We start from the raw sequence: 26,334 nt of genomic DNA, 5'->3' as shown, positions 1-26,334 counted from the left end.
ACACGTGAACTAAGGGAATGTGAATTTCTGTCATGATGGCATAGCTTTAAGACCCTGTACAGGCAGGCAGTACCAGGGAGTATGAAACATTTGTTATCTTTTTATATGATCTCATTAATGCCATTCCAGCTGGTGCGCAAGTCCATGTGTGACTCTTGTGCCTACACTTCAGAAGGGCTTAAAGTAGCTGAGGAAGACTTGAGCTGTAGAATGATATAAGCTTAATGTACTTAGCTAATCAAAGAAGTAGTAGGTAGTCATAGTTGCTTCATTGGTCTAGATGTATCTCTGTGGGCGAAAAATTTCTGATAGAGCAGCCTTTAATTCAGTAGACAAAAGGCATGGAAGGGTGCACAAGCTGATGTCAGACCCATTTAGACTGGAAACAAATGGCAGATACTTGAGTGGTGGTGTTAGGGGTTGGTTTTTTTTTTATTTCCTGAAATCGTGCTGCATAAAGTTCACCACTTAAGGTAGCTAATTGCTGAAACAGGTGGGTTTCTTCTACTATAAAGAGCATTTAAATGAGCAACGTTGTTGCCTGAGCTCAAGGGGATGTTTATGAGCATAGTACAAGTTCCACAGTTTCTCATAGATGTGCAGGAGTCTTGATGTCTTCAGTGGTCCCACAGGAGAGGTCCCGCTAGCCGTTTGCATCATGTCACAAGTTGCGGTCTGTTCCAGTGTCACCTGATGGAAGTGAGCACTGAAACTGAGAGAGTTTGTATATCGTATTTGCTGATGCAGACTGTCCCAATAAGCCTTTCTTTGTGCTGGTGGCTAGGAAGCTAAAGCTGGCTTTGAGATTTAGAAAGGCATTGGAGAGAGATGATGATGATGTTCTTAAAAGTGAGGGGTACAGGCTGATGCCTTTTGTGTGCATTGTTAAAGCGATGAATTTCTAGATATCATTATATCAGAAGGGGTAAGGCTTTGCAGAAGTGCTCATCTCTTTGTGGGCGGTGAGGGCCCCTTGGGGACCTGTCTCTTTGTGGGTGGTAAAGCTCACTTAGCCATAAAAGTATTTTCCCACAGCTTGCTGCCTCCTTTTTAAAAGGGGGGAGGGGGGGGAGAAATAATTAAGAAGTTACCCACGCTCCAGAGCGTGGAGAGGAGGCAGGGACCCATGTGATCTGCCACGCGGAGGGGTGGGAATTCTTAGCGGCCTGCCGTGTTTGGCTGTCATCTTTGAAGAGAATAGTCGTAATTTTTGCTTATGTGTTTTACATGGGGGAGAACCTAACACCAGCACAAAGCAAACCCTGAGCCAGATTTGCTACACCCCATATAGAATACCTTCATTAATGATTTTATAGCCACCCTGGCATCAAGATGGAGGAAGCTCTTGCTGTGGCAGCGTAGTTGTATGTTGTATAAGGCACCTTGTAAGGATGCTGCATACTGATCCCCAGCTCCCATTCCCAGGTAAATAGGATTGTACCATTGGATCCTTCTGCTTGCTGCCCTGGAGGGTTTTTTTTTCTGTAACTGAGCATTAATGTATCAATCTGTTATGTATACGAATTGAAAGTTGTTGCTAGCTATTAGACTCTGCAGTGATAGTTTTCCCTCCACGGAGTATCGTTACCTCAGCTTGCTGTGTTGGTTTTGTGCTGCTGGCATTCCTTGATTATGGGGGAAGATGTATGGGGAGGTACTGTAAGGTTAGTCGTGACACTCTTTTGGAGTTACACTTTCGACTTGTGGATTTGCTCATCCCACATGGGTTTACTTTATCTCTGTGTTTTACCTTAACGTGAGCCACACTGAGAAATTGTCCCCTTTTTTCTGGAGGCTGGAGAAGTTTCGGGACATGCCCTTGGCAAGGGCAGAGCCTAGGGGAATAAGTTTAAGCTGTGGACTTTTCCCAGCATATAAAAGCTGCATTTGTCCATGGCTTTGGGGTGTTGAACATGTGGAAGATGGTAAGTGTCCTGCATGAGACGGAGAAAATCTTAAAGAAAACCAAGCAGAGGATCCAAAGGATATTTGTGCAATAGCAAACAGGCCCTAGTCAGGATGAGAGCACTGTATAAACCCATACCAGCTTTTTAACTCGTTGCCTGAGAACTTAATCAAAAGTAAATGCAGACAGCAGGAGGTTTTGTACACTAGCAAGTATAAACAGGAACCAAAGGTGGAGGTACACCTCAAATATGTCTTAATGTTTTCTTAAAATTCATATACCACCACCTCTGGAGTGGGGCAGAAGAGGGGACAGTCTCCAGTGCCTGCAGGAGCTCAGCGAGTTGGTTTTGAACTACGCAGGAGCTGCAAGGCAGTGCTACAAAAGGAAGCTGTGTTTTGCTTTCTGGAGCGGTAGGTTGACACACTGTCCTGCTGAGCTCGGTGTGGGCTGGAATCCAGCACCCTGGCACGCAGGACTTACCATGCCTCCGAGAACTCAGAATCAGCGGGAGCTGTGAGCCAGCCTCTACAAATGTGATTGCTGTGGGCGCTCAAGTCCTGCTGTGTTCCCTGGTAGCCTGCCTTCTGAGTCCAGCTCTTGCTGATCTGAGAACCAGGTTCACCTCTCTCTTTCTCTTGCTTTGATCGCTGCCTGAAACTGCGTACAATTTCAGCTGTATCAAGCTGCTTCAACCCACGTGTTTTTGCAGCAGTGGGTTGGAGGGTGTACATAGGTGTGGCTTATGACCCATTAGATAATGAGATCAGCGTGGAAGTAGTTGTGGTGATGTTCATAATGGCTTGGTTGACTCCTTCAGCATCCTTGGGGGTGGTGAGAGTGGAAGTGGTGGAAGTTGTTCACAGAAGGCAAGGGAGGAGTAATCCAGGAATCTCAAATGTTACCACCTTTGCTAAGTAACAGATAATGGTGGTTAAACTACTAGTCCTGAGCTTTGACCAGTAATGTGGTCACTAGAAGTAGAGCAGCTTTAGTAGTATTTGAGAGATGGAAGGTAGGCTGGAGAGGATCCTGATTGGACTTGGCTGAAAAAGAAAAATGACTGCCGGGAATTCACGTGGTGCAGTTTGAGAGCTGGAGATGAGAGGAACATGGGGGTGAGTGCATTTCCCCTTCTCACCCTAGACATCCAAACAGTGATCCAGAGTCTCTGAGGAATTTAGAGGTGGAAGGAGTTAACATATTTGTGGCATGAGAGGAAGGAGAAGAACATACAAATGTGTATGGTCAAATGGCAAGGGATGGAAATGGGCACGGAGTAGGGAGATGGGGATAAAACCATGGAGGCAGGTGGAGTGTTCAGAAGGGCTGGGAAGATGCTTCTGTATGTGATGGGAGGAATTGCGGGAGGGGAGGGGAAGGTTGAAAGGATGGAGGAAGTAATGTCACTTTGTAATTCTCTTATAAGCAGCTGCGATTCTGCACAGAGAGAAAATGGAGGCTGGAGGAGGGGAGAGTTTGAGGAATGAGTCGAAGGTGGTGACGAGGCAGCTGGAGTTGCAGGCGTGGGTTTCAGTTAAGCTGGAGAAACACTTCGTCTTCTTTCAAACAATTGTTCTTATTAGCATTCCTGGAGTGGGCATGCATGCACCCATCCATGTGATGTCTCCTGGTGTGCTGTACATACAAGTTGTTTGAGCATCTGTCTTTTGGTTCCTGATAGACCAACCCAGCGGGAACTCTCAGTCTTCCCTGAAGTGCCATAAGTAGTAGAAATAGAAAAGTTGTGTAGTGGGGGGAATTGGCCTGGTGACAGTTTTCATTAGTCTGGCGATAGGTGAAGGAATGGGAACTGGTATCAGCGATGGACCAGGCTCAATATCTAGTGGGGAGCATGGCTGGAGGAAGGGGGCAAACACCCAGCACACATGTATGCATTCATGTATGAACCCCTGTTATGAGGACACTGAAAAGCATGAGGGGAATCCAAAGTGACTTTGACAGAGTGGAAGGGAAAGAAGACACAGGAAAAAGAGGGCTGAGAGCAGACAAATAACTAACTGTGCTTGTAGGGTGGGAATCATGGCAAGGTGGCATGAAAGAGAAGGGCTGATGGTAAATGCTGGAAGTTGTGGTGGGGTGGGAGTCAGTAACAAAGTTTAGAGAAAGAGCTTACAGGCCCCATGAAAAGAACAGATTTGTAAGGATTTTAAAAGGAGAGAAAGCATGTCTCTAAGGATTTGATTGGGTTCTCTACGTGGAAGGCACACAAGGGGTGTGAAGGAAGTGTGTTTCTGTCTTTTCCTGGCCCAGCTTGGCCACTGAGGTTCTGTAGAAGACCCTTCGTTCGCTCGGTACATGCCTGTCTGTTGACACAGGGAACAATGAAAACAAAATTTCTCAGCTTGCATAGAAACTAGCTATAACTGGCTATCGGTCTCCCCACTCCTGTGATTTTGGTGAGCTGCTGCCTAACTTCTGCTGTCCTCTGACTCGAGACCTAATAAAATTGTCCTTTGGGACTCTTAATTTTAACACTAAGACCTAGGACTAAGAGGCTGACTTGCAGTGCTCATCGTCTAGGCTGTACCACTGCTGATTCTTTGATCTGGTAGGAGCTGGACCTGTGGCTCTGCTGCTGTGAGGATGAGATCTCGGAGCCTCTCACCACAGGTTGTTTGTTTTTTTTGTTTGTGACCCCTGCCTTCAGTAAAGCGTGGCCTGCTCCAAATCTCGATCATGTATAATCTCAGATCTTACCACAAACCAGTACATTTTGATTCCCCTACTTTCATAGTCTGAGTTTCCCTCCACTCTGGCTTATAAATGCTGTGTGTGGAGTAAGCTGTGGTAGTTATATTGTATAGCAGCTTCTTGGACAGGACTGCTTAGTATCCTCTGGAAGTATTAGGAGCTAATTCAAGCTGGATTAAGGTCAAGTCTGCCCTAAAAAGAAATAAAACCCATCTGAAGTGCGGCATAGGGCTTGCATGCTGAGTAGCTAGGATGTATTTCTTATCTTGAGCTTAGGTCTTAGTTTTACTGTGTGTGGCTTTGAGTTTGACATTTAATACTCCTTAAAATAACGAGATGAAGTGTTAGTCTTTTTTCATCTTGTAGTCACTTCTGTAACTGTGGTGGATTGGACTTGTCTGGGTTGAGCTCAGCCGTGGCACTGATTTACAGAAGTCACCACAAGGTGATGAGTTTGGCTGGACCCCTTGGTGGAGTCCTGCTGCCCTCTGGGAGCTCTGACGCTGTGTGGCTGCTCTGCACGTCGCACTGTTACACGTTGTTACACAGTGGTCCGTCAGGGTGCGGACCAGCGTGCTTTGTCAGTCCCGCTCCGCGTACGCTGGGATCAGGGTCACCCCCTGAGCCTGAATCTCCACTCTGGCTCTATGCAGAGATCCCTGCAGATTTGCTGAGGTGCTGGAACCTGCTTTGAGCATTAAAGCTAGTAGTGATAAAGGATGAGTCTTGTTTCCATTGCTGTCATCTAGATCATGCAACCCACCCTCAAAAGCTCCTCCACGAGAGCCAAGTGCTTTGTTTGCTGTAGGTTTCTTTTGCTTTGTTCTTTTCCAGTTGGAGCAGCGTGGTCTCCCCATTGTGTTCTTCCAGCCTGGGCTTCCTCCTTTCCATCTCACCATGCTTTAAATTTAAACTACCTTCCCATTAGTTACACTATTGTTAGATTTTGTGTTTTCCCAGCTTGCTCATTTTCTGCTTTATTTGGTTGTCTCCCGGTTGACTGCTTTACCCAGAAAACGGTGAGCCCAGCTGCCTATGTCCCAGTTCTTGTCCTGCCTTCCCTTCTTTGGCTTTGTTAGTTTATTATATGGAGTTTATTTAAGTTGTCAGGACCTGCATTCTTATTAATGGAGGTGCATTTCTCTCTGAGTGTCTGACTTCATCTTAATCTCCCTAGACGAGTACAGATTCAGAACAGACAAGTATTTCCTCAACAGATCTGTTCAGCTCGCAGGGTATTATAACTACCGAAATATAATCAGCCACTGAGTGTGTTTAGCTTAGTGCTCTGTATTGTGGTGGCATCTCAGTCCGTGTCCCTAAGCTGACACAGCATTTTCATTTCAAGTTTTGATGCCCAGGGGTTGTGCTGTAATATAGCAGTCCTGAAATGTGTTTAAGGATAGTAAGAATATTTGCAAGTCTTCAATTCACTGCCAAGTACAAGGCTTTGAATGTGTTTCTGTGCTTGGAGCTTTTATTAATACTGCGTACTGCTATTTCCACAATGAAAAGTGGCTCCAGTGTGGAAGCTTGGTGTCGTACTGATACACAGTTAAATCTCAGGAATTCAAACCCTTCTATGGAACATACTGCTTCTTGGATTAGTGAAAGTTTGTATTATTGCAATGTGGTGGTTGATAAGGCATGCATGTGCTCTACGAAGATACTGCTGAGGTTTTTTTCCACTGCAGATGAGTGTTTTGGCATAAGACACGCACATTTAAAGTTGTGCTAAGCACACATTCTTGCAGTAAGAGCTGCAGAGGCGGTAGCAGGCATTTGGCTTGCTGATTTGTTTGGTTTAGGAGGATTTCATGTAGTTAAAATGCACACTCACAATGAAAAAGGCTCTTCTGTGTAAAAACAGTTTCACTCATTATTTTTGCATCTATTCTGTATCTCTCTGTTGGCGTAGCTATATTGGTTGGATAGGAGTGCTGTTACAACACTATCTGAGCCTGTGCTCAGGAGAGGAATTACTCGCTGTGAACTGAAACTGTGGCCGTGCTAATTTATGAGCGATGGAGTTGATGATAAAGTGTAACCTGTGTGGAGGTATGGGCTACAGTTGGCAAATGTCTTGGCAAACAGCCCTTAAAAGAAAATCTCAAGAAATTGCGGTAGCTCTGAATTATCTGAAACCACATGCAGCAGTTTTGGCAAGGCTGGATTAGTCTGATATTACCTCAGCGTCTGCATTAGGCGAGGGGACTGCAGCAGACCTAGTAGGCAGTGTGGGCGGTGTGACGGCTGTGGAGGACCCCAAGCATCAGCCCAGGTGTAAGGACGTTCTGGTAGGCAGTGACGGCCATCCTGTGAAGGCAGGTTTTGTTGCTGCCGTGGAAACATTCCTCTGAGTCCAGGCACTCTCTGCTAGACCAGAAAGTTAACTTCTTTAGTGACTGTTGGAGGCAAAAGTGACTCAATAGCATAACAATTCGGTTTCTCAGTTCCTGACGGAGGCACTGCTAATGGAAGGGCCGGCTATGGACGCAGCAGTGGGACCTTGCAAAGTTTTTCTTTGGTAAGAGAGCTGGCGCCGGGATGCAGGCAGGCAAATGACCCTTGAGTCAGGCCTTTAGCTTTTTTGCTTTGACATAACGCAGCAATATTTAAGGACTCTACCCACTCCGAGTCACGTCGCACGAGCTCAGATGGGCTCTTGTGCTGGGAGGGCCATTTAAGCGGGAGGGGGGAGGTCTGGGAAGGCAAGTCCCTGTTCCCGGTAGAGCTACTTGGGGGAGTTTGTCCTTGCGTTCTTCAGAAATGCGGCCAAGTGAGATGGGAACTCTGGAGACTGGAGAGCTGAGTCCGGTGCCTGCTCACAGCTGCCCGGTGGAAGGCTGCCCCCTTTGTCTGGTCCCTGCAAGGCTCTCCATCAGAGGCAATTAGGATTAGCAGGCACATTTCATGCTCTGAAAAGTCAGAAAGGGAAAGAAGAAGGAGTTTTACAAAAGGAAATGCCTGCCAGGCACAGATTTCGCTCTGTTTTTGTGCAGAGGATAAACACAGACGTGAAGGTTAAAAAGCAGACTTCCAACAGCATTTAATGAAGGGCTTGGTAATGATGCAAGGGACTTGGTGATGGAGAGGGGAGGCATTGCGAGGGGCAGAGCTGGCAGAGGGAGGAGCCCGAGCGACACAGCACAGATTAGCTGTTGAGACCTTCCTAGTTGACCTTCACAGGGATTTGTGAAACTTAAGCTGTGGTAGGAGAGATGTGGCGTTTTGATACGGAGAGTCACCTACTGTTTCTGGAAGCTTAGAAGGGAGGAGGGCTGTGAACATGTGGGTTCAAACACGGGTGAAGGAAGAGAATACGTGTTTCCTCAGAGACTGCAAAGTTCAGTGCTCTTCTGCTTTTTCATCTAGCACCGTGTCCTGGCCTCATTCACTCCCCGCCCCCCCAGTTTAATTCTGAAAAATACTTTTCTCTTGCAGTGTCAGTTGTTTGGGAGCTGATTTCCAATGTATTCTCTCACTGATTTCTTTAGTAGGTTGTTACCATCCTCCAGATGGAGAAATGACCGTAACCCAGATTATTTTTTCTCCTTCCACTGGCAAGGTAAAGTTATGTTTATTTCCCCAGTATTTTCCAATAAATAGGTTTCTGACTCCCATGCCAAGGCAGTAGCTGGTGGCTCTTCTAGCTGATTCTGCAAGCTTTAGAGGATTTTACGGTGTATGGAATAACAGAAATTAGGAAGAAAGCATAAACCTATTTCTCCAAACCTTTGCTCACTGTTTTTTGTTAGGGCTTCTTTCTGCATACAGAGAAGCTCATCTAAAAGGCTGAAAATATGCCGAAAATGTTGAAACAAACATTAGTTAAATAAAATGCAGATTGCAGATTGGAATGTATTTTTAGTGCTTGAATATTTTTCCCTAAAAGGCTATACTGTAGGAAACATGTTCTGCTGCTTGAATCATATGGTAGTATGAGGCATGCTTTTAACACATGCTGCTGTCACATGGAAATAAAGAAATGGTCTCAAAACAAGCATCAATGTCTGCAGAAACTTCCTTTAACAGCTCGAGCAGTTAGCTGATCAGAAGACTGCAGCCTTGACTGCCCTTACCAGCAAGGGGCCGAAATGAGAGAAGAGAAAGCTTGTATGCCCACCCACTTCTCAAACAACTTGTGAGTTGTTTCAGCCAATGGTAACAGCTGTTTCTTTCTGTTTCCATAACCTTTTCCTGTCAAGCTCTTTTAATGATACAGCATCTCCATTTGCAGGAAGAGCTCTCTTGACTGTCTAGCTTGGTAACATCTATTTCCACCCGTGTGCTTTGTGGAGCACCTCAATCTCTTTACACACCATTCTAGTAGTGTACCCACTATCAGAATTACAGGAGTCTCACGGTGGTCCCCAAACAAATGGGGGTTTGCTGTTTAAAATATGTATATATGTATGCATGCTGTTACATAGTGTAAAGCAATTAATATAGTAGAGACCTCCCACGAGCTTATCACCCACTGCAGCTAAAAGCATCATAAATGACAAATGAAGAAACAAAACAGCTGAGCCTAAACAGTCCTGGTTCATACGGGTTTTCTTACAAAGAAGAAAATCACACTTACTGGCTTCATTTGAGTTGTACAAATGTAAGAGCACCACAAAGGCTTGCGGCTCTGCTTCTTTTGCAAGCAGGATTTGAGGCTCCAGTTCTCTGGTGACCTGTACTTTTAAGCTATGCAAACGAAGTATCCTCTGAAGCATAAGCTAAATAATTACATATTTAGGAGCAAGATAAAACCATTACTTTGTGTTCAGTTGCCAAAGTTGGGCTCTCACTTCTGTCATTGATCCCTTCTCCTTCCAGCAGTTGTTGAGCAGTATGTTGCTCTCCACTCATCCTGAAGGTGAGGCACGAGTAAGATGCTCTGGTATGCCCACGGTTCAGATGATGTTTCTCTTTACCATGTTGGTTTTGATGGTGGTTTTTTTGTTTGCTTTTGGTTGTTTGTTTTTTCTTTTTATGGCATGAGAGATTATGAATCTTGAAGTAGTGTGCAAAAATTGTTTTAAATCCTGTCAGGCTTTTATTGTGGCAATGCTGTACTTGAGGTGATGATTGGTAGTGATTTAGGAGGTAGAAAGAAGGAATTCCTTCCAATTTATTTGGTTTGATTTTTTTTTTTTCCTGTTAGACAGTGCATGTATGGTACTGGATGGTTGCAGAAAGTTCTTGGCAAGTTGAAGGCTTAGACCACGTTCTGTCACTAGACAGTTGTGGTAGCTACAGCAAGGAAATGAAACTGCTTGTTGCTTATCGGTCACGCCGAGTAGGATGAGGACTTCCTAAACAGTGATGTTTGCTTGCTCCAGTGTATATATGCAAAGGCTGTGATAAGGTACCTTATTTGACACTGGGAAGGGTACAGGGTTTTCCTCATCTGAGAGGTTCTATGCGAATATTGCTGGCTCAACTCTTGCTGGTTCTGGAAACTCACCATGCTGTTTCATACCCGATGTTCTAACTTCCATGTGTAGCAGGATGACATAAGCAGGAGCATCTCTATGGGGTGAACAATAACAGAGAAGCGGGAATCTCTTTCTTAAGGAGAAAAATTATCAGCTTGCTTGGCGAAGTGCAAACAATTCTGATAAGAGAGGAATGCCTTTGAAAAGGACCTTAACCTCTTCTAGTTTCCCTGAGGGAAAACTGGACCCTACCATCAAAGACAAATGCTTTCCAGATGCATTTCTGCATTAATTATGGTATGATCAGACAAAGGAAGATGTCTAACATCAGGAAGGTAAGATGTCAAGGAGCCATCATGACTGTACTGGAGATGGAGGCTTTGGGCATCTGTTCATTTATTTGTGTTTCTTGGAAATAAACTGATTTCCTTTTAAGTCTGACACTTGTGGCTGGCAAATTCCCTTTCCTATATGATGCTTGCATTGCTCACAATGTGAGTGAAGCCCTTGGGCACTTGACTGAGCTCCTATTAGGATGGTCATCTACACGACCTGCAGCTGAGGCCTGCTCAAATTCCCATAGCCGATAGGACTGTGCAGCTAAGCATTGCCCCCTTTCAAAGGAAATTTTGCAATAGGAATGAGCACGAATGGGAATTTGCATTTTTTTTTTCTTATTTTGTACATCCAGTGTAAAGGAAAAATAATAGCCTTTTGAAGGGTTCAGCTTTCAGAGAGCACAGACCTCTTTGAGGCTTTCTGAGTTGACATCGACTCTTAAGATCCCTTCAGTGCTTAGCATACGCCAAACTACCCTTAGCAACATTTTGTGCATCCATTCATGAAAGTTGTTTTGCCTACTTTCTATTTACAGCTTGCTGGTACATTGAAAACCAAGCAAAATAAATCATTGAAAGTACCAGGTTGCTATGCATACTGTTCCTTCAGCATTAGCCCAGTTTTTACATAGGTAGCTCGGCCACTTCAGAGGCAGCGTCTTCGTGGTAGCCTGGAACAGAGATTTGCTGGGCCTTGTCAAATTCATATTTAGGATTTAATATATTTACTGTGATCAAAGGCAGTCCCCAATACCAGGCTGTCCTATAAAATACTTCAGGGTCGGAGATGTGGAGGAACCTGTTGCATCTCCCCTAGGCTTCAGAGATCAGTCATTGCATTCCAGCGGAATTCAGATTTCTTCAGAACTGGTTGAGAGACTCTGGTATGTTCTTGCAGCAAAGAACTTTATCCTCGGTTTGTCAAATAGACTTTTGTCCTGTGTTTCAGGCTTCCTGGAGCCTGGATTATAGTAAGTCGGGAACTAGTAAATGTAAAACTCAGCTGTGAAAGATCCTTTCTGCATGTGTAGGATAACCTCAATATCATTAGCCACAGTTACAAACAGGCTCATAAAGAGGTAATTACTTTTCTAAGGTACTCATGCCTAAAGGCGCAAGTACTAATCTAGGGGGAATTTTATACCAGGGCCTAATCACTTCTCAAATTGAGTCACAAATTAGCTCAGGGACTTCTCCAGCTTCCTCAGGCTTATCTGTAAGTGTCTTAATAAATTTTTCTCTTACTATGAGGGGACCTGCCAGACACTAAAAACTTAAATAAAGGATCTAGAGTAGAAAAAAAAGTTGAGCTCTGTTTTCTGTTGGATACATTGGAAAGAAATTCCCATGATATGTAGATGTTCCATGTTCTTGAAAGGCGTACCCCAGAGCCTGTGTAGCTCTGGAGTATTAGCTCTTCATTGATAGCAGTCGTCTGGAATTATCCTGCTCTTCACCGAGGGAATGCAGGAGTGCCCAGGAGAGTGGTTTTGTGCTGCTTTTTTCCCCTTTCAGTCTAAACTCGGACATTGGCTTGCATGCCTTGATTCATAAATGAGCAGTAGCTGACTGACAGAGTTCATTTCTGCACATGCCAAGATGAGTTGGACCCTCAGAGGGGATTGAGACTGACGGATAAATATCTGTCACGTGTAGGTGGCCTAGAAGAAAAGAATTGATGATTTTTATTTTTTTTTTTAAGTCTTTGTTAAGACTTCCCCCCCAACCCCCCACCTCTTTAAACTCTCCTGTCATATGCTGAGAGGGGGTGGATGGAGATTGGGGCGGTGGGGGGAGAAAAGGGGGCTGCTGAAAGCATTTGTCTTCATTTCTGCCATCACCCAGTGTTTATTACGCAGTGATAGACAGACGCAGGAAAGCTGCCAATCAAACCTACATTCACTGCATTTCAATTGGCCTTGGCTTTGGATTTCAGCATTTTGAAATCTACATCATCTTTGCAGTAAAAGGGCGTTCTGTTTGTGGGGCTGACAAGCCTGAGACCCTCGGGTACCTGCCGCAGTCACTTGTGATCCCATCAAACACTGGAAGACCCAGGAAGCAGGACAGACTGTCAAGTGCTTAGTGAGAACTGCTGCTTGTAAGAGCTGATCGGCTGCTGCCCACGTTTAAGAAGCTGAAGCGTGTTGTTTGCCTCCAGGTTACGCTAGAGCTTAAGAGGCAACAGCGCTTGCTTCTGCTCTCACCCTGGCTGGGCAAAGCCAGCTGAGAATGAGTTTTCACACCACACAGTGAGCAAAAGCTCTCTAGCAAGGTTTTTAACTTGCTTCAGTTTTCCACCTGTGCTCTCAGATCTTCCCGACAAAGCAACGGAAAAAGAGGACAACAAAGGTTAGGATAGCAGAGTTGTGTGCTGGGAGGTATTTTTCTCCCTAAATTGAATGTCTGAAATGTGTACGTGCTTTTAATCCTCTTTACTTTGGGACAGTGCATGTGGGAGGCTTCTGGCAGGACTTGTGATACAAATGTTATGCCACTTCGTTATATGTAGCTAGATATAACTTAATAATTACACTTCTCAATTACATAATTAGTATAAGTAGAGGTAATTACTTAATAAAAACATGTGGCTCATGGATTTACCGTTAGTGTTAGGCATACTGGTTTGGAGCCTTTGAGAAATGGATCAAATCCTTCTGAACATGCACCTTTCACTCTGTGAGCTTTGTTCCCTGTGTCCCAATTTTTTTGAAAGGTATCTGTTACCTGAAGCGCTAGCATTAGTGAGTTGATAGCTTTTGCTGGCTCTGAAACTGGTGCAGGGCTGTCCTGCAGGTGGGGAGGTGCTGCTTTTTCCCATTGTTAGCCTTTCGGTGTAGGATGTGACTGCCTTTGGAGGTGAAAGAGGTGCGAGGTTTAAATGAACACCATAACTAACCTCAAGGTTCAGGGGAAAGGGATGAAAAAAACAGAATCTTTACAGAAAAAAAAAATCAAGCCCATTTGCCAACAGCTTTAAGGTACTTGTAGCAGTAGGTGCAACAGTTGTATGAGCCAGATGAACTTGCTGTTTGTGGAGCAGCTAGTGATGTTGCTAGGCTTCTGTGATTTGGAGGGAGCACATGATTACTCTCCCTGGGGTATGATATTTTGCCGTTTATATATTACTTGCTGTGCCTACAAAGGTTATTCTCCTTGCAAAACAAATGATGACTTTGTAATGTTCATCTGTAATAAGATCAATGTTCTGGAATTATGTGCCCTGAGTAGTACTTCTCTTGCCTGTCTTTGCAGAGTGTTTTCCTTCTCTGACTCAGTCCTATAAGGCAGCAGCTGCCTAGCTGGTGATGTTAGTTGCTCTTTCCCTGCAGCAAGTCCCACTGCTTGAAATTTGTACAGAAACTAGTTTTCTGTTCTCCACCTGGTGGCTGGAGGCAAGGCAGCAGGGGAGCCACCCCTTGGGTACCAAACTCGGGCTTGCAACGAGGAGACTTCTAAAGAAGAAGCAACATGAAATCTAATTGTCCTTCTTCCACTTCTGGTTACAACATGTAATTTCATTAATGCATTGAATCCGCTTTCTGCAGCGCGTATCTTTTGTTCAGAGGAGCCCTTTGATTTGGGGGAATATGGAGAACAAGGCCTTGGGCATATGTAAGAGCAATGGAAATATTCTTAATTCTGCTCTCCAAGTGATACGTGAGCATCTGACAGAGGCAGATAGAGAGACTGAGCAGACGCGCGGGGAAGGTTTGGTGATTGCTGGAGGCCTGGCACAGCTGAGTGTACAGAATAAAGCTGTCTGCTCGGAAGCCTTGCTCTTGGCCTATTTTTTGAGCTTTCTCCAGAACCAAAAGTCAGGGCTCAAGACAGCTTATCAATGGAAAGAATACTAGCAGCAGCTTTCTTGGCATCGTTCTGTTTGTTTATCAGCACTGGTCTAGAGTTTCCTCCCTCACTTTGCCCTGCCTAGCTCTTTACTTTGCAGAGAAAACATAAACCCTGTTATAGTGTGTATTTTCAGGCCATTTATTTTGCAAGCCTGGGATTCCATATGAAAAGTAAAAATCTAGTCTCCTTATCTTCTTCTGCACCATTTTCATTTACTGGCATTTAACAAGCTTTTAGCTCTCTGTGCAGACACGGGCCTGCTGCGTGCTGGAATCGGAGCTGTCAGAGTGGCGTCTCTTCCACGGTTGCGCCCGGGCAGAAGAGCACTGAGCCAGCCCTTCTGGGAGAGCGAAGCTACTGACTTCGCTGTGCGCTTCCCGCTAGAGACAGCGTGGAGATGCTGAAATCCAGACTGCGAAGGCTCTGGAGGCTGTGCTTTCCCTCGTTTGTGCTCGGGGATGATCTTGTTTTGCTCTCCCTCATCAATTTCTATTACCTTGAGTTTCTCTGGGTGCCGGCATATATGTGTACTACAAGGGCTGCATGTATACGAAGACCTTAGAGACTGCAAATAGTGTGAGATTTTTGACTCTAGTGCTATTACGGGAGAACTGTTTCTTCCCTCCACTCACCTCCCTAAGGATTGCGTTTAAAGCCTCTGAGGTTTCTCAGATGTATGCCAACTTGAGTTACCAGTGGCAGTTCCTTTCTGCCTGGAAAATTACGGTTTCTGTGCTAGTTCCTGAAGTGTTCTGCCTAGGCGTCTGCTTTGGGCTGTTGCCCAAATCCTGGGGTGGTTAGCAAGGGTCACGTCATTTGCCTGGAGCCACCCAGAGCAGCAAAGGGCCAGGTTGTAGGTCCTCCTTGCTAATGTTTTGTGACTGTCCTTACTGCGTGGCAAATGTTGTAGGCAGTGTGTATCTTCTGAGTGACGTTTGCAGTAGTGAGAGGGATTATGTCCACAAATGCATGTGATTTGCCAGGGCAACGCTTTTCCTTGGTATGTATTCTGGTCTGCCTTCATAGCTGTAGTAGAAAATTGTGATTCTGTGAAAATACAGCTTCACTGGTACCAATAAGTAGAATGCATTTGCACTAAATGAATTTATTAGGATTTTTGCCTTGTGAAACTGGGCAAATCTTACCCTCTCATCAACTTTCTTTTCTTTCAGAAATGTGTTGCAGGAAGGTGCTTTCCTATTAATTTCCTATGCTCTGTGACTTATTTAGCAGGTGTTGCCATTTCTGAAAATAAGTGGGGGTTTTTTTAAGGCTCTAGAGTTTTGTGTGTTAGATTTTGAAAGGTTTTCTATGATTTTCTCTCCCCAGCTCTTTTCTGGATAATCTTCTGAAGGTTAAACTGCTAATTATTTCCCCCTCTTCTGTAGGTGCTGTGATTGGAGATGGACAGTCAGCTGTGGCCAGCAACATTGCCAACACCACCTACCGCCTCCAGTGGTGGGACTTCACCAAGTTTGATCTGCCTGAAATCAGCAATGGTAAGCTGGAAGGAACACCAGTGCTTTCTTTTAAGTCTATACCAACCAGAGCTATACCATAAGCTCTAGAATCTCCCAAAGGTAGCTGTATGTTGCAGGCCTTGGGTTACTTGTCATGTTGCAGTGGGAGCTGTAAAATGTTTAGCCTTTTGAGGCTAAAACTAAAAGCATGCAGAGCTGTTCTTGCTCTGTCTAGCTTGTGTATTCTGGCTATCAGCAAATCCGTGCATAAATGGAGGGCTTTTTGGTGAGCGTCCTCATGGGAATATACAATCTTCTTTAGGTACAGAGTTGTTCTGTCTCCTCATTCTTCTACCAACATGTTTCTAGAGGGATATTGTCTTCATACCTTTACATAAGAACCTGCTAATTAATTGGGTCTGAATTCTCCAAGTTATTCACATCATTGTGGGTTAAAGTGCTGCAAAACATTTTGGGAGTCATGGGTCTGCTTACCACAGTGTTGCAAGCCAGGGGAAGTAGATACAGCTTCTAGCCATTTGCAAAAGCAGTGGTTTGTCCCGTATCTCGGGTGAAGGCTGATTCTGGGTCAAGAATATGAGCAATATTGCTGATTTTATTTATTTACTTGTTCTTTCCTTTGTGAAAAGTAGCCCATAGTTTTATATGTGTTCTATGGCATAAGCTAGCTGTCATGTTGGAAGAGACTTCCTTACGCAGGCACAAGCATATTTGATGCTTGTGGTCAGCTGATCAAGGAATGACTTTTTGGGGGGGCTAAACTAACTCGTCTAGAAAGGCTGGTTTTAACCCAGAATGGTATCCTGATAAAGCTTGCTGCACAGTTGCAGAAATGTGTGTGGCAGCCTAGGATGAAGATAGGAGGTAGGTATTCATGAATACGTCTCTGTACGGTGATTTTTAGCTTGGGCCCTTTCAGTGCATATGTGAAATTCGTTGCTTGACTTCTCAGCAAAACCGGATTGCGTTCAGCTTTAAGGGACCGACTTTTTTAGGGAGAACAGGGATTCTGTTTTCAGAAAGACTTCTGCTTTCACAGGTAGCTATTAAAATGAATTAAGAAAAACCTTCTCTTAGTCCTAGCCCTGTCTGTTCTGCAATCCTAGAAATTACATATCTGACAATAGAGGTCTCTGGGGGATACTGTCCTGTTGCTTAAAGAACCCACCAAAGGAGCACATGTCATGACACCATAGCAGCAGAGATGTGGGGAGCTGACATCGTGCAATCACAGAATGGTTTGAGTTGGGTGGGAGCTTTAAAGATCATGTAGTCTGCTCCCCTGCCATGGGCAGGGGCATCTTTCAGTAGATGAGGTTGCCTAAAGTTCTGTCCACTCTGACCCTGAACACTTGAAATGATGGGACATCCCCAGCTTCTCTAGGCAGGCTGTATGGGGCCGTTTACCTCCCAGTCTCTGGGAAACAGGAGGAGCTAGGGCAAAGTCACCAGTAGTCCATCCCATTACAAAAAGTTTTCGTACTGTGTCATTCCTACAGATAAAGTATCTGCTGTTTCTGTTTCATCTCCTTCCTTCACATTGTGCAGAATACTGTGGTGTGATGTTTATAGCCTGGTGGGAAATAAAAGCCCTGCAGTAGCCCTGGACATTGTAAAGGGGGAAGATGTGTTATATTTTGTCCTTGAGAACCATTCTGCCTCTTGGGAAAGAGCACACAGTCTCGTCTTTAAAGCAGAATACTGTGTTAAACTCGTGTGCCCAGTACTTTGATGTGCGTTAAGTGCCAAACTTTGTAGTACTAGTGTAAAGTTGTAGACTGAGGATCAGTGCTGAAGGCAAAGCTTTGCCATGTGGTAGCAATATTTTCTGTTGATCCAGCCAGACTCTGGAACAGAATAAAGATGAAGTCAGAGCGGGAAGCATCTTGCTGCTGGCTTAAATTCTTTGGGACTTCTCTGCAAGCTTGTAAATTATTTGAAGAGTGCCACAGCTGCTAATAGTGGTTTTATTTTTTGCTTCATCTGGCTGCTGAGGGAGGAGAAAAATTTAAAAAAAAAAAAAAAAAAAAAGGCATAAGATGTTTGTTTATAATTTATGGAATCCCATAGAAAATAAGAACCATCTGCTCCTCAAGACATCAATATTTCAATCTTCTCCTTCTCCCCTACCAGGACATTTCCATTCTGAAATGGCTTAAATAGCTTCCAATTAGCTGGAAATTGGGCTATGGTTTCTGTTGTCGTTGCGCCCTTCTCGCAGGCAGGGTTCCTAGTACAAGCCCATCCCCAACTCTTCTGACTCCCCACTTTGTACTTAAATCAAGATGGCTTGTCCATCTGGGTTTATTACCATTTGGAAACATTCAGTTTTACTGCACTTCTTCCTTGTTACACGCTGAGCCCAACTCTGGCATTTCTAGATGGTTAGCTGTATCTCCCTCTGCCAAGGTCTAGGAAGGATGTATGAAGATGTAGCAGCTGTGCTCATCCTAAAACAGGTATTTGTCAAGCTTGTCTGGGCACAGAACAAAGGCAAGCTGCAAGTTTTCCAGGGTGCACAATTTGTAGAGATATTGTGAAGCTAAATGGATGACAGCGGAGTGGTGGGTTGGAGGAGTTTTTTCTGACTCTTCATGATCTCAGAAATAAACTGTTTTCCCAGTAAGGCATGTGATCTCAATAGCTCCTTTTCTTTCCATCGTTTCCTATAAATTAGAGGTGGTCATGTGAGAGAGTCTGTTTACAGAGGGGGCTGTTGCACTGCCTGGGATTGACTTGAGCCACCAGTGGTTTGGGAGTTCAGGCACATGGAATGATGCAGCCGAAGTTCGGGACTGCCTGCCAGCTCCACACTCCATCAAAGAAATGACTCCGCCGCCAACCTCCGTGTCTGAGCAGCTCTTCTTCCTGTTACAATTAAACAAAGAAAAGAGTTCGGAAGTAGGATGTTTTCCACTGAAGCGGACACATCTGAGCAAGTGACAGCAGCGTGATTAGCGCAGTCCTGTGATCTCAGCAGCTGGATCCCAGCACCCTTCGGAGCCCTGGGCTCAGGGCTCAGCTCCCTGGCAGCGACCTCACTAATGCTCAGTCCAGCAAGAGCACAAAAGAGCACTCCGGCAATCCTGGGGAAATGGCTTTGCAGGGAACTGGGGGATTTCGGTCTCCTCCCTGTCTTTCTCAATTAGTTGCAAAATGGAAGAAGATGGCTTCAGATTTCTCCTCTCCTTTTGCCAGTTTTGCTTGTAATAACTGAAATGAAAATGACCCATTCTTAAACTGTAATTGTCAGTCATATCAGCATTGGGGTGGAGAATTTATTTGGCAGCAGAGACAATGCTATCTCTGGCATTTATTTAATATTCTTCTAGTAAGTGTTGCATATCCTTAAAATTTCCTGCAGCTAATGGGTAAGTATTGAATCAGCGAACAGTGTAGGAGATAGCCTTTCCAGAGGTAAAATATTTGGAGGTTTTATCTCTTGTTTATATCCTTTGAATACAGTTTCTGTCATGCTGCTCACTGCTCATTATTTCATTTTCTAGCCATTTTGGCTGTACTGGTCTAGTTCTTCCATATTTAGTCACACATCAGGAATTTGTCCAGTTCTAACCCTGGCTGGGACTTGAGGAAGGTGGTTTAATCAATACTTACTGATCCACAGTGGGATGCAAAAGGACTTAAAAGAAGAAAAGGGGGGTGGGGTGGGGAGGAAAGTGCACTAAATAACATAAATAGGAGTAGCTTTTAAGAAAGTGTCATCCTTAAGCATGGCTAGGAGCGGATGGTGCAGCCAGCACTGTTTTCCTTTGGCAAACAGTGCTGTTGCTGCTGGCATTCCAGGCCTTCCCCAGTTTCAAGCGTAATTATGCTGTAGGTGTAAGCACTCCAAGTTGGCACAACAGCTTGATTAATTTGTTCTCTGATGTTTCTTTTGATCTGTTCTGTCAGCTCAGTGGCTGCATTAACAACAGAAGAAAACAAGAGATGAAAGGGCAGCCTTGTTGTAAATGGCTTTCCAAAAATAGCAATTTTTTGTCCCTGAAATCTTCTGTATTGGCTTCATTTTCATAGATCAGGCCTGGGGTGCAAAGAAATCAAATAGCCTGTGGCCCTGTCAAATGCATGTGTATCTTCATCCTCCCCACGCCTTGGGAATCTCTTCAATGCTATTCCTTAAAATGAAACCTTGCTGAGAACTCCACCTCTCCTCGCATTTCAACTTTTTCTGCTGGTTCTAGGTGTAAGTGCTGAGTCTCTCATCCTTTGTAAATGAGGGAAGAGCAAAGAACCATAATGCCAGCGTGAATCAGATACTGAAAGACTGAAAGAAAGGGCGCTCTTTCTTGTTCAGTGCAACTTGCATCTGTGGTGTTTTATGTTCCAGGCACACATCAAGGGGGAAAGATAGTTTGCTTCTGGCAGAGGAGCTCACAATCTGTTTTGCTAAGAGGCATTCACCATATGCAACAAACTTTAAAAAGAACAAGACACGCAGTCATGTTGGCCATCATTGTGGACTTGTTCACCAAAAACCTCTGTGCTGCGCTGAAGGAGGGGCAGGTGGCGGGGGGGGGAGTGTTGATAGAAAATGAGTGAACGTGTGCTATATGATTCTCAGTGACTGGTGGTCCAAACCCAACATTTTTTTAAAAAGACATATAGTAAATGCTAGATGAGGAAGAGGATTAGAGATCTGGAAAAGAAAAAAATAGCCACGGAACTGCGAGGATATGTACAAGGCTTGGCAACGTCCCTGAAACTAAGTGGTACAAAAGAAATACAAGCATTTCTTACCTTCCAAAAATCAAGATGGGAGTTTCTTATGAACATCCAAGGTTGCATTGGATTAAAAACCCCCAAACTTTAAAAGCTGAGAAGAGGCATGGATGCTGTAGACTGTGATTTTTCAATAGCTGTAGGAACAAAGATGTAACATCACCTGTGCCCAGAGAAATCAGTACCTGTCCCCTCTAGAAGTTCTTGCACTTCTTTGAAAAGCACTAGGGGTTCATCAGTACAGAAGGGTCCCTGGGCTAAATGGCACCCGTACCTTTGGACTGATGAAGCAAGTATACAGTCTTGCTGCTTCCAACATTGGGCATCAGGTGACAGTAGTTAACGCTGTAGGGAAACTGAGGCTGACTCCCGTAAACTGCATCCTGAGCCCAGAAGTGCAGGACAAAAACTTAGACATCTAGCAGAACAGGAATGAGAAAGGACAGTTCTTAGACCCCCAAAGAAAAGGACTGGACTATATATTTCTCTTCTGATAATCAAAGTATTTTTGCACGGGTAGTGGTGGTGTGTTTCATAGCTGTATTTTGGCAAATGCTTTCCCTGTGTAGTGTGTAGCCTTGCTCTGTTGCTGGCCTTCTCACTTGGCTCTGTCTCAGGTTTGGCTGGGAGAGTCCCAGTATTCACCTGTCCAGCCATCTTCCGAGCTCTCTGCTGGACTTGTTACCGTTTAGGGTTTAGTCTGTCTTGAACAGGGCTGACCAAAAGTGTGCCCAGTATCCTGCATGTGGTCTCAGCACAAGGCTGTATATTAGCAGAGATTCCTGTTGTAAGCAGGCTCCCCAGCAGTTCAGCATTGCGCTGTTACGCTGGGAGGATGGCTCGCTCTTTGCTGCGATCACCAAAGTCAATTCTCTCTTGTTGCCAACTGAGCAGCTCCTAGGTAAAGCAGAAATTTTCTAAAGGTTAATACACTCTGGCATTCTTTCATTTCACTTCTGTTATGGCTCTGTGTACTTCTGATTATGCTCTGTTAATGAAATTACCCAACTTTATCAAAAGAATTCATCAACTACTCCACTCTGTGCCAAGCTAATAAAGCTAATAAATAGGACTGGTTTTGAAATGAGTCACTGAAGAACTCTGCAGGAATTCTCCCCATCTGACAGAGATGACAATAGTACAACCTGTTGTCATGTATCCTTTAGGTAGTTTACAGCAAAGAATATAAAGGGGGGTGGGGGCAAATTTTTAATTCTACCTTTTTCTTTTTTAAGTTAGGTACTATAGTCTTTAATCTTTATTCTGTTGTTTTCCTGTTTAGCTGGCTTTGGACTAAGCACTCGGGAATTTTGTTATCTTTTGGACCGTCTGTTCTTTGAAGGGCCATGTGTCTTTTAGATTCTGTTATTACAGTGCTGACAGTGACTACCGTTATTTACCTTTTCCTGTTCAGCACCTTTCTGTTTATACTAGGCTGAAAATTACTGTTTTTAGCAGCTTTGACACTGAAAAAAATGATTGAATAAATTTAGAGTACAGGTGTAGGAGGTTTGGTACAGAATGTAATTACACAGTCCAGTTTTTATCCTCATCATCTTTTTCATCCGAGTTTCTTAAGTGGAACAGTAGCAGTTGATACTCAACCATGCAGGAAAGCAGTTCCCAGGAAAAATATCTTTGAGACCAGAAGAACTAAAGGGGAGGTTCAGCGCTGCTGGAAGAAGGAACAGTCCTGTCTTTTTGCCTGTCATGACTTCTCTGCTGCTGCAAGTGTCTCTGTGGCCATGTGGTGTGCCACCCTGGCTGGGAAACTGTGCGGCTAAAAAGTGACCTAGACAACAGTCAGTAATTTCTCAGCCATATCAGTTTCCAGATGTAGCTTTCTTTTCACAGAAGTGTTGGAAACAAAGGGCAGGGATTGTTTCTTCTGGCAGCAGTGCCAGTTTGTTAAAGCATTGAGTTCCAGCCTTAATTTGATTTGGAAGTTCAGACCTTCAGAAGTATGCACAAAGCATTCTGGCACTGTTCTTTTGTTGAACTAATAGGGAATCTAGCCCAAAAAGTGCTTCATAAGCTCAACTGCAACTTTAGCTGAACAAATCAAAGCCGCTTCTAGGCTGGGCACGGTCTGACAGTTTAGAAGAGAGTTTCTGGACTGTAGAAGTTGACACAGTGCTCCATATGATGCTATAGCTTGAAGCATGCGAGATGGGGTGTTCGGTCTTCTACATGCAAAGTTTCTGTTTTGAAAATGTGGGCTTTGTGTCTATTTTTTTTTATTTCTATCCCCTTGAGTTTGAAAATACTAGAATTTGAAATTTCCCCATCCCCAGAATACTGTATGCAGTTTCAGCTCCAAACCTCCTGGAATAATTGCAGCGGTTTTAATGAAAAAACTGGAGCACTTTAAGGCTAGGCTGAGGGAGCAAACGTAACTCCAGCCTTGTCTTACTAAGCCACCACTGAACTGTTGGTGAGGACGATGCTAAAAGGCCCCGGAGCCTGATTGTTCTAGGAATGGCACAAGTGCGTAGTAAGATACAGGAGCTTGTAGTCTGCCTGTGCAGGGTACAGAGGGGAAAGGATTTGTACGAGGTCACCCAGCAACTCGCCAGCAGAGACTAAAGTAAAATTTCTGTGTGTGAATTGCTGCTCACTACCCCGTCTGCTGAACAGTTACTTCACTGATTGTGCGAGTGTCTCACATACTGGAGTAATTAAATGGAGGACTGGCTGGAGACGTCTCTGCCCTTTCTCACTTGCTTTATCCAAGATTGTTGTAAAAATCAGCTGTCAGAAATGAATGTATCTCCAGGGAGGAATTTTTCTCTTGTCTCCTGTTTATTGGAGATAAGAGGAGCTGGAACTAGGGGCTCCACAACAGAAGGGGAAATGAATTCAGGTGTGCTGTTTCTGATGCTGCCACTGCTAGAGTTTGACAGAGTCATGATTTGAGACTCGTTTAAACTGTGCTGTCCTTTGCAAAGGGTGATGTTATGCTCAGCAAAGGAGGGGTTTGATAAAGTGCAATTGCCACTATTTCTTGGCTGAAGGCTCCAGGACACGAGTAGATTTCGTTTCTTGGGCTCATTGCGGTGTCTTATCTCCGTTTTGAAGCAAATTTTACATTAATCAGTGTATAAACGTTTCATAAACTTCTGGAGGAAGCTAAATGTCTTGAGTGCCTTTTGCATGTACTGTCCAGTCTCCAACATGAGATTTAAATCTTACTTTATTCACTGTTGAAGCTGAGTGTTCTAATTGCTGTTCCTTTCTTTCTTCTTTGCAGCCTCTGTGAACGTGCTTGTTCAAAACTGCAAGATTTACAATGATGCTAGCTGCGACATCTCTGCCGATGGGCAGCTGCTGGCAGCCTTCATTCCCAGCAGTCAGAGAGGCTTCCCCGACGAGGGAATACTGGCTGTGTATTCTCTGGCACCCCACAACTTGGGCGAGATGCTTTACACAAAGCGATTTGGTAAGCGTAGAGCTAGAAGTCCGGGTGGGTGGGGGTGTGAGAAGTTACCTCAGAACTCAACCTTCAGTGAGAAACGCAATGGTCTGAACAGCAGCAGCAACATTGTGTGGCCTTCCAGCCGGTCACAGTTACGGTACTGCTGGGGAGGGCCTTGTGGTGTGGTCTGGACACGTGAGGTGCTGGTATGGGGAACTGCTAAAGGATAGATTATTTTATTTTTTTTTTATTCCTTGAAGAATATTCTATTAGTGGGAAGATGCTTGCGGCGAGGAAGTGTGTACTTGTGCCTGTCTCCTTATTCTTCTCTACAAGAATAAGCTTAGAATGCAATACGCTATGGGAATGCTGGAAGGGAACGAAGAAGCTGTGAGGATGTAGCGTGGGGAGGGATGTCAACCTGTGAGAGAAATAACCCCTCTTCTCTTCACAGGCCCTAATGCCATTTCGGTGAGCCTGTCTCCAATGGGCAGGTATGTCATGGTGGGACTGGCTTCCCGGCGTATCCTGCTGCACCCCTCCACAGAGCACATGGTTGCTCAAGTCTTCAGGCTGCAACAGCCCCACGGTGGAGAAACCTCTATGAGGGTGAGCATACATGTAGTCCGTTTCTGTGTGTTTGCATCAGTGATTTTTGTCTTGCTTTGGCTCTAGGCTAGTGGTTAGTTGCTGGGTTATAAGGGCACAGAAGCAGCATGCTCCAGGCCCGGCGAATAATAAACATGTCATGGAATTTATTACAGAGGTATGCAAACATGGCAGGAGAATGTAAATATAACAGAATTGTGAAACTTTGCTCTGGTTTCAAATATGATGACAAACAAATACATTCCATGTCATAGAACACATTCCTAAATGTGGGTACCACTCAGAGTACCTAATAGGCCTTTTGTACTACTTGGGGTAAAACACATCGTGCTTGTGGTACTGCAGTTGGTTTTGCTGAGGGAGTTTTTCAGCTGAGGCTTGAGGATCCTTTCCTAACATTCCTAAAAGCAGCTGATCCCTAGGAGAGCAGCCACCAGCAGTTTCAGGAAGGGTCAGAGCCAAGCTTCATATCATACTTGCAGGCTGAAGGTAAGCCTTGCCATTCTTTTGCCGAACAGGCTGTTGTTGGCTATTTATTCCTGAGCTTTCCATGTACATGTAGGTATATTTTGGCAATGGAATTATCTTTCTGTACTTCTGCTTTGTGGGAGGGCTGAATCATGACCCATTCTCTTGTTCAGTACCTGAGGGAAAACCTTCATCTTTTTGCAAACTGACAGACAGAATTAAGAGAACATGTGTGTGTTGCTTTGTTCGTCAGCGGAGCACAGCAGCTGTTCAGTGATAGTTCAGGATGGGAAAAGCCATGTCTAACTGATAATGCACAGAGCTGAGGAGGCAGAGCAAGGTAATTTCTAATGCTGAAATTTGGGTGGATTCAAGTTTTAGGCCATGTATTCAAGTGGCTTGTTGCAGGAGAGGAGAAATAGCTGTTCAAACCTTTTCACTTTGGGGGATAACTTGATCATAGTGGAATAAGCTTTTTTCCCCTCTAGTTCTTTTTTTTTTTTTTTTTTTCCCTTCTCTCCTGTCTTTATAAATTCTTCTTTTTTAAAAGGCTCCTCTTACTACTTTTGGCAGAGCTTGCCCAATGTACAGGGGTTGCAGTGAGCCATTTGTCTAGTGGACTGGCACTGGGGAGAGACTTGTCTTTGGGAGAAATTGCTTGATTCATCTTGAGGCTCTGTAGTTGCTCTCCAGACTGCTCATGATTCAGAGAGGGTCATCACAGCTGTGTCATTACATGAGCTGGTTTATCAGCCGATACCAAACTCTTCTTTATTGTCATCATCTGTTCATGTCATAAGGCAAGGGAAGATCAATGATGAGGATATTCTTTGGTGTGCCAGTCAGCACTTTTTCAGCCCTCGTTCTGAGCTACCATTCTGGTACGAGCCTCTTACCTTAAGAGACAGAAATTTAAATGCATTTATGAAAAAAGCACAGTCTGGTTAGCAGGTACGGTTGGTGAAAGCTGTCTGGATATGGTAAGATCACTAATTACATGGATTCAGTATCCTGTTAGATCCTTTTAAAAGTGTGGCTTGCCCTAGTACTGTTTCTTTTTTCAGTTATTTTAAGATCCTAGTGAAATACATAGCTTTTCCTGCCAGATACGGGAGTATCCCTTCCCACAGTCTTTTTACCATATCATAATAAGTTAAGATAGAGAAGTCCTATTAGCCAAAACCGTGTTTCTTCCTCTCATCCATCATTTACATTTGCTCTAAACTCCAGTTGCTATGGCTTCTAGCCCTTCCTTTTGGAGACTTTTTTTTTTTTGTAGCTAGCTAAATCGGTAAGCTTCTGTCTAAATCTCCCATTTATAGTTCTTCATCTCCATTTCAGACATATCTTCTTTCCCTGTGGTGTGTTATACTCTTCAAAT

General features: G+C 44.3%; 1 protein-coding gene across 7 annotated transcripts in view; it reads left to right on the top strand.

Annotated features, from left to right (window-relative positions):
• Positions 1-26,334, top strand: part of AMBRA1 (autophagy and beclin 1 regulator 1) — a 137,221-nt gene that overhangs the window by 68,831 nt on the left and 42,056 nt on the right. For all 7 annotated transcript variants that reach the window (XM_080395711.1, XM_080395708.1, XM_080395705.1 and 4 more), the window contains 3 exons: positions 15,629-15,739; positions 23,712-23,900; positions 24,331-24,485. In XM_080395711.1, the coding sequence (XP_080251837.1) occupies positions 15,629-15,739; positions 23,712-23,900; positions 24,331-24,485 (455 nt within the window). The remainder of the gene's footprint in view (positions 1-15,628; positions 15,740-23,711; positions 23,901-24,330; positions 24,486-26,334) is intronic.

This window comes from Falco punctatus, assembly GCF_963210335.1.
Source record: "Falco punctatus genome assembly, chromosome: 7".
In the NCBI taxonomy this organism is placed as follows: Eukaryota; Metazoa; Chordata; class Aves; order Falconiformes; family Falconidae; genus Falco; species Falco punctatus.
This window is presented reverse-complemented; position numbering and strand designations above follow the sequence as displayed.